Source organism: Nyctereutes procyonoides, unplaced genomic scaffold, assembly GCF_905146905.1.
Source record: "Nyctereutes procyonoides isolate TBG_1078 unplaced genomic scaffold, NYPRO_anot_genome, whole genome shotgun sequence".
Lineage (NCBI taxonomy): Eukaryota > Metazoa > Chordata > Mammalia > Carnivora > Canidae > Nyctereutes > Nyctereutes procyonoides.
Window position 1 is genome coordinate 11158052 of NW_026575048.1, and position 12259 is coordinate 11170310.

The 12259-nt window shown below is 39.9% G+C and overlaps 1 protein-coding gene across 1 annotated transcript in view; it reads right to left on the reverse strand.

The window, feature by feature from the left end:
- NBAS (NBAS subunit of NRZ tethering complex) overlaps window positions 1–12259 on the reverse strand; it is a 322484-nt gene that overhangs the window by 182671 nt on the left and 127554 nt on the right. Inside the window, exons 23-25 of the mRNA XM_055327484.1 lie at window positions 10710–10863; window positions 5867–6052; window positions 4177–4350 (exon numbers count right to left, since the gene is read on the reverse strand). Of these exons, the coding sequence (XP_055183459.1) occupies window positions 4177–4350; window positions 5867–6052; window positions 10710–10863 (514 nt within the window). The remainder of the gene's footprint in view (window positions 1–4176; window positions 4351–5866; window positions 6053–10709; window positions 10864–12259) is intronic.

Consider the following 12259-nt stretch of genomic DNA (forward strand, 5'->3'; position numbering starts at 1 on the left):
AAGATTATTCATTGTAGCGTTACTTGTAATTACAAAAAAAAAAAAAAACAAAACTACAAATAACAGAAAACTAGTGAGACTAAAGAAATGAATTTTTAGGGATCCCTGGGTGGCGCAGCGGTTTAGCGCCTGCCTTTGGCCCAGGGCGCAATCCTGGAGACCCGGGATCGAATCCCCCGTCGGGCTCCCGGTGCATGGAGCCTGCTTTTCCCTCTGCCTGTGTCTCTGCCTCTCTATCATAAATAAATAAAAATTAAAAAAAAAATTAAAAAAAAGAAATGAATTTTTAGTTTTATTATTTTACTTTATATAACCACCCATGGCTAGAGGCCATCGTGCTGAACAGCATGGTTCCAGAAGCATTTTTCAATTCCCTGCGGAGTGTGGGCCCAAAGTGGGCAAGCAGGAAATTGCAGGCAGGAGTGTAAAGTGTTAAGTAGACTTCCCCATCTATGCCACTGCTGGGATACAGGCCTAGATCAGCACCCAGGGCTTCCAAACTCAGGGCCCTGGAGTACCACACTACGGGACATGGGAGACTTGAAACAGTTCAATTCCTGATCAGATGAAAGTGACCTTCACCACTAAAAGAACTGGAGGATCAGCAAAACAAGAGTGGCACTTATTTGCAACACATATCAAGGAGCTTTCCAAAGGAATCACTGGATAAACTGTCGAATGCATATTCCAGATCCATACACCCCAAATTCTAATACACTGTATCTGGGTTGGGCCTAGAAAACTGTATTATTTTTAAGTCCATAGTTCCCATACAGAGAAAAAACAACAACAACAACAAAAAAAAATCTACTTGTATGGAAGACCATGAACAAAAAGGCAGAATATTTTATTTCCAAATCACCTCCATCTAGACTTGCCCAAGTTCCTTCACAAATTCCGCTTCCAAAGGGTCATGTAAGTAAAGAGCAACAGCTTAAAATCACAGATGAGTGCTTAAAATCAGGATGTTAGGAAGGAGAGGAAGAGTTTGAGGCGTATGCTCCAGTTAAAAGGACAAATAAGTGTTTGTCTTATGTTCCCAAGTATTCATTCCCCAAGAAGGATTATGCCTTCCTGCCTCATTAACAACAGGCTTGGCCACAGCCTTCCTCTAGCCTGTGAAACGTGAGAGGCTGTCACTTGATGCACTTTGAACTAAGCTTTAAGAGTCACTGTGTGGTTCTACTTTGTTCCTTCTCTTGTGCCACACCTTAGAAAACAGGCCAGCCCTTTTAGCCAAGTCCTGGAATGAAGCCCAGAAGCCCAACCACAGCCTACACGGTGCTTGTGAGAAATGAGTATCTGCTGTTCCACCAACTCAGATTTAGTGATCATTTGGTTAATGCAGCCTAACTCAGCCTAAGCTGTCTGATACAGAAATCACTGCTCCTGTTATATTACTACAAACACTCTGTACGTGACTCATGGCAGATTCAAGGTTTGTTCTTTTTATAAAGTCAAGTAAAATAAAATAAAAACAGTGCTCGGAGCGTAATCCTAATAAAGCAAATAAATGTAATCAAGTGATCTGGGGCATCATAAATGAAACCCAGTGTCAATCATTCGCCCGTCATTTGCCCTGACAAAATTTCCTGAGCAACTGCTCTTTGCAAGACTCCCTGGTAACACAGATGCATGAGACATAGGGAACACACAGAGGAAACAAAGGGAGGGGAAGACAAACACATGAACATTAATTGACACAGTGTGATGTGGGTTATTACAGAGGCAAGAACAAGACCTGTCATGGCACAGATAAGTCACAGGTATCCCAGAAGAGGAAATCTTAGACAGCAGGATTTTTATCAGGTAGGGGTCTATAAAGGGAAGGAAAGAGAAGCTGACCATCCCAAACAAAGGAAAGAGTCTATAAAAACATAAAAAGGTAAGAAAGACCTGACAGCATGAAGACAGAGTGAGAAGTTCAATGTGAGTAAACTGGCACATTCACTCTCAGAGGGAAATGAGGCTAAAGAGACAGATTGGAAACAAACCACAAAGAACCTTCTAAAGCCACTCTAGAGAGCCCAACATCTACCTTGCAGACACTGGTTTCCTATAGATCACAACATCATCAAATTTCCATTGTAGAAAGATAATATTGATAAGAATAAAGAGGATGGATTGTTAAGGAAAAGCCCAACAACACCATTTCTGCTTTGATGTTTACATATTTCAACAAAAGCAAATGGCTATATGTTTTATTCAAAAGGCACATGCTAAATTGCCAAGTAAAAACAACAAAAAGCTGACGACATACAAAAGATTTACAAGACTCTGTAAGGAAGAAGTATCACAAACAAGATTACTGGAAGGAATTTAAAGTCACTTCTTTCTTACTCATAAAACATTCATATTCAATCCATCCTGCTTCTCACATAGTATTCTGCTGTCATAAGCAACCCACCCTTGGCTCGCAGCAAACCACACCAAATTCGAAATCAGAATAGAATACTAAGTAGGAACTGCTTATGAGAAGATGGAAAATTTTAAATAGCCAAAGAACAGATACATTCTTGACAACCCTTTCAGAAACCAAAAAATGTGTAAGGTTAGCTAAGCAATGCTTTCTTTTTTATCTTGATTATATGGTCTGTAACCATATACTTCAGAAGACTTCAGACTGCTACACAGGCTAGCCCAAGGAAATGCACTCAATTAGAATTTAGGATTGGAAGAGGCCTTAAATGGCTTCTGCTTGAAACCCAATCCAATGCTTTGAATCTCACTACAAAGTCAGTCAGTGGCTTACAGTGACCGTGCTATCCTGCTTGAGCCTCCTCCAATATAAAGGGAGCCACTGTCACTTGAAACAGCATATTTGATTTATAGTTAAATTAAGAGGTTATTTACTTGGTAAAAGTATGCTGCACTTAATAAAATGACTTCCTGCCAGTGAATCTGAACAATTTGAATTCTATAGAAGTACAGGCTATAAATACAGTTGACCCTTGAATTGTGTGGGTCCACTTACAAGCCAATTGTTTCTTTATAAATACAGCACAGTATTATAAATGTATTTTCTCTTCCTTATGATTTTAATAACATTCTCCTTTCTGTAGGCTACTTTTTTGTAAAAATAATCAACTGTTTAACATTATTGGTAAGGTCAACAGTAGGCTGCTGATTGTTAAATTTGGGGGGAGTCCAAAATTATAGATTTTTTCATCTGCATAAGGGTAGGGTTGGTGCCCCTCAACTCTGTATTGTAGGAGAGTCAACTATAAAGTACTCTTTAGCAATTATAAATTATAAAAATTATTAATTATAAATTATTAAGAATTATAGATTTCCTTATGAGATCCTAAAGATTTTCATGAATATTTTGAAGGTCCTAAAGGGCAAGAATCTTTTCTTCTTCTATTGGTGTTTGGGTAAAGCTTAATGGTGAAGAACACAGCTGTGAAATTAGAATACTTATGCATGAACCCAGATTCCACTCCTTATTATGTGACCCACTCTATATCACAATTTTTCATCCTCTCCAATTCTTAATAAAAATACCCACCTCTTAGGACTGTTATAAGGATTAAATGAGTTAACACTTATACAGTGTCTGTCTATAGCAAGAATTCAGTATCTATCAACTATTCTTCTGTTTGGTATTGATCCATATTAACATATAAAATCAGTATAACAGAAAGTCAACAAACTTTGGAGTAAATAAAATAAACATAAGAACTTCCAAAAAATCATTTGACTGAATAGAAACTTGTTTAAAGAATAACATGACAACCTATAATTTCATTCCTATGTGGAATTTAAACAAAACAGATGAACACAGGGGAAAAATAAAATAAAATCAAACTGAGAGGGAGGCAAACCATAACAGACACTGAACTCTAGAAAACAAACTGAGGGCTGCTGGAGGGGAGGAGAGTGAGGGAACAGGGTAATTAATGATGGACATTAAGGAGGGCACTTGACCGTAATCAGCACTGGGTGTTATATGCAACTGATGAATCACCGAACTGTACCTCTGACATTAATAATACACTATGATAATTAATTGATTTTAAATAAAATTTAAGTAATAAAATAAAATAATAACATGACAACCATTTCCTTTTCTGTTTAATGGGAAATTATTTACAAAGCCTATTATAACAAACTGACAAAATCTAATTTTGCAGAGGAAGAAGTGCAGAGGTTTTTAAGAAGTCAGTTTTTACTTACATCTGGTTTGGAATTCTGAAATATCTTCAAGGGAAATTTTAAGTCCCCTTTAGCTAAAGTTACTAAATATTCTTTTAATAGCTCATTAGCCACACCAGGAGACTGTTTCTCACAACGATGAAGAAAGGGAACCATCCACTGGTAGGCACTTGTCACATACTTGTCCTCCGAACACTGAAAATACAATTAACCAAAACAAACACATTAAATACCTGATCATACTAGACAACAAATTCTAAAGCTCACAGCTAATCAGACTAATGTTAAACAGTGGAAACCCAACACTTTTTAAAACAGGCACTCCATTTCCTGTCTCCCAGGTAGGCTGAGAGGGAGCAGGAGAATCACCTTAGGCTTGGGGCTAGTAGAGCTAATAGCAGTTCGGTCCATCCAGCAGCAGGACAATGGTCACTCTGGATCCCTCACAGCCTAAGCCTAGCTCTGGAAGACAAACATGCTACTACTACTACTTCAACATGAGTCTTCCAGCGCAGAGAGAGGCTCTACCCCCAAAACTCTGTTGTGTGTGTGTGTATGTGTATGTGTGCAGAGAGAGAGAGAGAAACTGACCATAGATGGAAACAGAGAGAGAAACACTAAAAAGCTCTAGAAAGGAACCACTTGAGAACCATCTCCTATATAAAAACCCCAGAATCTCTCCCTTCCTTTTCCTATTTTGTTTTGCCCCTTTACATCCACCTTCACAGAACTCTAAATGACACACATGATTATACTCATTCTGCCTGACATTACACAATTCCTTCTTTTATTTACCCCAGAAGATACACCTTAATCTAGTAAGAGGAGTCCTACCTATAACACAAATCAATTTTTCACTGGGTGGGTTATCAGGGGGAAAAAATTACTAAGCGAAAGGGAAGGAAGGGCCAGAGGAAGAAAGATGACGAAAGGAAAAAGGAAGGAAGATGAAAAAGAAAGTGAGAAAGAAAGAAAGAAAAAAATAAAAAAAGAGGAGAAGAGAGGAGAGGAGAGAAGTCAAGTCAGGGAGAAAACAGTACATCGGGCAGCCGTGACTCCTCCCCTCTGCGGGGAGGAGTACTCCCCTCTGCGGGGAGGAGTACTCCCCTCTGCGGGGAGGAGTAAAAGACTGTAGTATAGCAAAAGACTATAGGGGGCATCCCTTGACAGCTGGCACCCAGCGGCCCCATCAGTCTGGTCTTAAAGATGTCTCTCTGTTCAGTGGGCTCAGCAGAAACCAGGTCCTGATATGGGAGAGTGCACTTTCTGAGCAAATTCTCTGAGCAAATTCTCCCAAAATTATGAAGCCCCAAGCCAAGATGCTTTCTTCACACAAGTACCCAGCCCTCTGAACTCTATCCAGTACTTCTGTGTAAGTGAAATCTCTAAGTGATTGTGAATTTTAACATAGTGAAGGACTAGAAACACGATTACTAGAATGGCCAGCTAGTTTAGAAATATGTCTAGCTGAAAGAAAAAGAAAGTTCTATATAGAGGAGTACAAATAAAGGGCAAGGAAGGTACAAGATAAGCCAAAATAATTTAGGGATGCTTTCACTAATGTACTCAAAGATTGGATTTTTTTAAGTCAAGAAACCTTCCTTTATTTACTAAGTGCTCAGGTTTAGAGGACATTTTATCTTTAGCTTTGAGACGCACATAATCAAAGTACATACAGAATGCTTAAGAAGAAAGTTAAAATAAAACCTACACTATTCATCAGTAGTCTTAGTTTTTCAATGTCTTTCATCTGCTGGAGTTCTTTCAAGGTTAGGGTTAAATCACACCCAGTTTCATAAACCAAAGCTTCCAGAGTAACCAAATTATCACAGAGACCCAGCAAACCAGGAATGTTCCGCTCCATTCCAAGTCGAATGAGTGACAACGCGCAGTCAACCTGAAATGGAAAAGCGACAGTACATCTGAGTGTTGTGTTTCCCACATCTTCTACAATAAAAGCCTCCAGGACAGAATATAATTCTGCTAATCACCTTACATAAAATCATATTATCAATAACATTCATTTAGTATAAAAACATTAGAGTTCTTTATCAAATACATCAGTAAACTATTTCGAAAGAATCAGCCAGAAATACTGAAGATAATAAAAGACAACCATCTTAAATTCATAGAGCTTAACAGTTTAAGAGCAGTTTTCATATATTTGTCAATTTAATGCTCACAACATTAACTAGCAGTGGGGAGGGAAGAGAAGGGTTAGTGATAATGCCAAATTAGTCTATTTTCACTATATCATTCTTTATCATTCTGCTCCGGAAACAACAATTTTTGCTTTTATATCCCAGTTCAGTACCTATCTCTCCATAGCACCTCCCATATAAAAAAGCATTCAATAAATATTCGCTGAATGATGAACTCTGGTAGACACTTTCCCTGTCTCAATTCAAATATTTACACTTCACTTAGACCAAAATGAGGAATTATTTTCCTAGACATGCTCAGGACACAGCAATTTGACTCCCTATCCCTTGATCAGGTTTATGAAAGGACGTAACTCTGACTGGTGAGAAAATCATCTAACGTGTGGCCCTTAGCTCACAGCACCTTGTGCTCTTCACTTTACTCCCTAATTCCGAGACTACTGGTTATTTATGGAGGACCTCCCCTGAACTGAGCCCCACCCTAAGTGTCAGGAATATAAAACTGAGTAAAATGAGGTCTCTTCCTTCAATGCCTCTCCACCTCGTGGGGAAAGTCACCTGGTAAATCAAAAGCTGAAGGACCGCCAGGGTGAGTAGGACCTTAGAGAAGAGGGCACGAGGCCCAACCTGTCTCCCTGAGGGAGGAAGACTTGAAATGCACGGTAAAGAATCCACGCATACTGGCAGGTCAAGAAGGAGGGAGGGCAGGAGAACAGCATGGAAGGCAGAGATGCGTGACATGTCATGAAAGTACAGCTTGTTTCCTAAGACCCAGAAGATGCTCTGAAGCGAAGTGATGAGAAAGGTGGCTAGAGAAGCGGCAAGGGGCCGCAGAACGGGGACTACTGTTCGCTGAGCTAAGGGACTTGCAGTTTATCCTGAAACACAAATAGGCCAAAGGATTTTCAACTGAGGCATGTCATAAGTAGATTTACACTCCTGAGAAAGAATACTTAATATTTACTGAATGACGAACTGGAAAGGAGCTGAACAAAAAGCAGGCAGGCTGGTTAAGGGAATGGCACTTACTACTATTAGAAGACTCTCCACTAGTGACAAGAACAGCACCCTGGGGGGACAGCAAATCTTAAGGGACAAGCAAAGGACAAGAGCCACCCGGAGATTAAAACGAATGGCTAAGACCAGGACAAGGGGAAAAGCATGACAGTAGGACAGAAGCCACGCAGAGAATACTGCAGGAACGAGGAAGGAGCGGTGTTCAAGGACAACGTGTAATCAAGAGGAAGGGAATCCGACATGAAAAAGCAGTTTCCCTAGAGTGGCAGCAGCGGCCAGACTCCAGGCCAATGAGGAGTAAGAAATCACTGAGAAAGTGATGACAAAGAGCACAGGGGGCTATTCCTGAGCAGGGCTGTGATGGAAGGAAGACAGCTGCAACCAGAGCAGGGCGAATACGGCCCTTACTTTTGTTGTTGTTGTATTTGTAAAACAGGAGTGGTTTGAACTTTATATACCAAAAAAAAAAAAAAAAAAAAAGGCAACGGAGTAGAGAAGGAGGATTAAAGACACTGGGGAGAGAGCAAAGAGCCACAGAACAGCTCTGAGCAGGGGAGAGTGTGAAGTCCAGAGCATAGGTATGGAAAGCAGTAGCCAGAACACAAGAAAAGAAGCCTCTTCCTCTGGGAAGAGCCAGAAAGAATAAGAACTAACAGAAGTGAGTTCTCAAATTTCCCAGTGAAATACAAAACAAAATCATCTTCTGGGCATGCGGTGGTGGCAGGCAGGGAGGAGCAGAGAAGGGGAGGGCAACACACACAAGGCAAAGAAGAGGGTGGAGCACCCATAAAGCCCTCCAAAGACCCAGGACTGACCGGTACCGGTAAAATGAAAACAGAAGAAATGCATTCTCAGTTGCAAAGAATGGTGCCAGTAAATACAGGGAGAAAAAATCTATACGTAGGTAAGACATGAGGCAAGACAGCAGTGACCTGGTAATACTTCGATAGATAAGGTTCGGGTTTTTTCCCCCCTTAATTTCTAGTAATAAAAATACAGTTCATATCTCCCTGCATACCAAATTAAAAAGAAAAAAACCTATCAGGTGAATTTTCAGAAAGCATTAAGAAAACGTGATGCATACAACACAACTTAGTGCTAGTTTGAACACACAGAGCACATTAATCATCTGTAACACACTCACCAAATTTTGTGAACCAGGTTTGTTTTCCTAACATCAACTCTGAAGTTGCTGCTTTCCCAGATACTTACTGAGGTAAAAATGTCTTAAAACCAAATTACTGACACCTTAAATGAATGCAGGCTCTAATGCAACTTGAATTATACCACACAAGCCCAAGCCCTCACTGGATAAGTTTCATCATGATACACATTTCTAATCCGACAAACAAGTTTTGCTAAAAGGCATTTGTAGGCACTAAGGAAAAAGAAGTCCCACATCAATTAAGTCTCTAAAAATGAAAAAGATAAAAACTCGTTAGAAATCACTTTGTAGCATAAGCCAGCATGAAGCATCAATAAATAAAATGAAGCTGAAGAATAATACTTCTATTAGAAATGTTTTTATATAAAGAGATGAAAGAATACAAAGCAGCTGAATAAAGCACCCCCAAATCACTTTTCTTTATAATTATTCCTAATTCCCCAAAAATGAATTCAAGATGTTGAGGAATTATTCCTAGACTGTTAAAAAAAAGTTTAAATTTTAGAAAGCTCTATAGTTCCCTTTCTATTTATATTTTATAGACTTTACTTATTAGAGCAGTGTGGACAGCAAAAAATAAGCAGAAAGTATAGCCACTTTCCAGAGAGACTCTACCCACACCTACCCACAGTATCTACAGCCCCCACCAGGGTGGTTCACTTGTTACAATCAATAAATCTACAAAATCTACACAGACACATCATTATCATTCAAGGTACAAAGAATACATTGGGAATTAGACTAGAGCACCTCCAGAGATTCTACTCATCCCAATAACAGGATTCTAAAAGACTTTCAAATGTATGATGGTCCTTAGCCATCTTCAAAGACCTGGAGAGTCAATCATCAATATTCTTGACCCACCCCCACCCCTGGGGAAAAAAAAATTGTTCTATAATATTACCATCAGCTCCAACAAAGAACTCCTCTTCAATTCTATGAATATTAAAAGTAGGAGTCAGATGAAGCAGAAATTCAAGGCTATCAAATGGAGACACAGGTCTTGGCAATTACTAAGCAGAAATGTAAACAAAAGGGTGTAAATTCCTTCCCACAGGAATGGTGCTCCTCAGAACCTTTAGAATCACCCTTCCTGTCAAATGAAAAACTGATGGTAGGTGGTCCTGAATAGGTGGTCCAAAGCCAAGACTGCAAGTAGAAAGAAAAAGGTATCCACTGGCCAGACCCTGAATGAGATTTCAAACTGCATCCTGCCATTCTTTGTTCTGAATTGCCAACTTCTGTTACCTAAGATGAAGACAACTATTGCTTACATTTGCAGGGCCCTCAATTTGCAGAATTTTTTTTAAAGATTTATTTATTTATTTATTCATGAGAGACACACGGGGGGAGGGGGGGGGGGAGGCAGAGACACAGGCAGAGGGAGAAGCAGGCTCCATACAGGGAGCCAGACATGAGACTCAATCCTGGGTCTCCAGGATCAGGCCCTGGGCTGAAGGCAGGTGCGAAACTGCTGAGCCACCGGGGCTGCCCAATTTGCAGAATTTTTAATGTTCTGTAATGTATATTTTCTTTGTTCTCACTGACCTTGGTAGAAGAACCAACCCCATGAAAAAAATTAACGTGCAGGAAAGGTAAGCAGCAGGCCCAGAGTCACGAGGCACATTTGTGGAAGAGTTAAGATTAGTATTCAGACCTCGTAAGCTTCAGTACATCCTCCTCTCTCTCTTCCACAGTGCCTGATTCAGTTCTTGCGCAGCTCCATAAAGGCACAGGGGGACTGAGGGGAATTAGGGTTAGACTTAAGGAAAACATTAAAGACAGAGCCTCAAACAAGATTCCTAAAAAGCAAAATAAAAATCAACTCCGTTACTGCAGTATGACAGGCAACCCGATCAAGTATTTCTGGGTTGATACAGTCTTTTCAACCAATATGGTATTAAGCCTATTAAAAATATATGGAAAATCTCAGACAGTATGTGCCATATTTTGTAGCTCACATTTTAGAGAAAGGTATTGAACAATTTTTCTTATACGTATTTGCTCTTTAAGAATCCCCAAAAAAGCCACAAAAGCTTCTGAGGCAAAGGATGAAAGAACAAAAGTAATAAGAAATATCCATTTCATCTCTGCAAACTAAACACACAATCCCTGGCACCACGGTCGGCTGCCGCTACATGCACAGAATCCTAAGAACCCAACGTGGCACTGCCGGCATCACTGAGGAGCAGCTGCCATTCTTCCCTCACCTGTCGAGCATAATGCTCTATTTCCTCGGCTCTGGTCTGATACCAGTCCATAACCTTCTCTACTGTGAGCTGTGGTGTCCTGTACCTCAGTAACTCAGGCTGTGCAGCATACAAGAATTCACTTTCATCCTGGAGACTCGGTTCAACCACCATTCTGCAAAGCACAAAAGGAACAATTAGTAACTTACTGGAATGCCAGGAAGAAAAAACAGAATTTTCTGAAAGACAGAGATAAGCATGGTTAGAGAGACAGAGAATATACATGGGAGCAAGGGCAGGGGTGTTTGTGTGTCTGTGCTTTCCCATACCTGTGGGCACACTTAAAGATAAATGGGACATTTTGGGGACGCTTAATTTATTTTCCTATTAGTTTTCCCAATTTAAAAAATCAGAACAGACAGTAAATCAAAACAGCTATGCCACAAATCAATCAAATACACATTAACAAAATCAAAATCACCCCTGGAGGCTTTCACAAAATGCACATAGCTGGGTGCCTGCCGTGGGCATACTAAATCAAAATTACCTGTGATGGCCAGCCAGGCCCTGTTTAGGAAAAACACCTCCAGGTGATTCTAACTCAAATATAAATTCAGAAAAACTCTGTTTCCGAAGTTCATAAAACTCAAAGGAAATATGCCTTATTTACATCAATAATATACTGTTAGTAGGCGTCAGGAATGTAGTACTACACTGACATCTGCAAAATACAGACCTATTCTGTGCCACTTACCATAGATAAAAAAAATAAAAATTTAAAAAATTAAAAAAAAAAAAAAAGAATACCAAGAGGAATGTACAGAATGATAATAGCCCGGGGATCACAAATTGTGAGGAATCTTTAAGAGAATGAGCCTGGCCAATTCCCCTCCATAATCAAGGACTAAAATAAGGATTTAAACCAAGATAGTACAGAGCAACCTACGGAAAACTGCTGTGCTCCACTAGGGGACATCGTTCATTCAAGCCAGCCAGGTGCTCTCACGGTTACCAAGTGACAAGGCAATGGGCTCTGGAGTCAGAACTGAAGCACATTCCAGTGCTGAAAGCTGTGAAACTCTGCATAAAGCACTGAGCTCAATCTAATCTTAAATTCATTTTATTTACATAAAATGGGTAGGATACTATGCCCGAGTATTCACAATAATATAAATTAAGTACAGAGAATATCATCTGGCACAGAGGAGGTGCTTAATTTTTTATTTACAGGTATTATTTTTATTGGAATTATTAGTAGCTATAATGTATGAGCAGACCCAAGGCCTCAGACAACCTACTGCGCTTATAACTGGTAGCCCTTTACACAGCTAGTCTCACAACTGCCATTAACATTCTGACCAGTGGTTTTTCTCCATCGCTGCCATGAAAAAAGTCACACTGCCCCCTGAAATCTTTACAGCTGCCCATTTCAGCAGGGAAAAGTACCCAGGAGCAACTCTGAGGTCCTTTGATATTTTTTTCAGTCCTTAATATCTTCCTCTCAGCACTGATAGAATTTCACTGCTTGCTTCTTCCAGACACAGGCTTCCCTCACTGCAGTATGGAGTGCG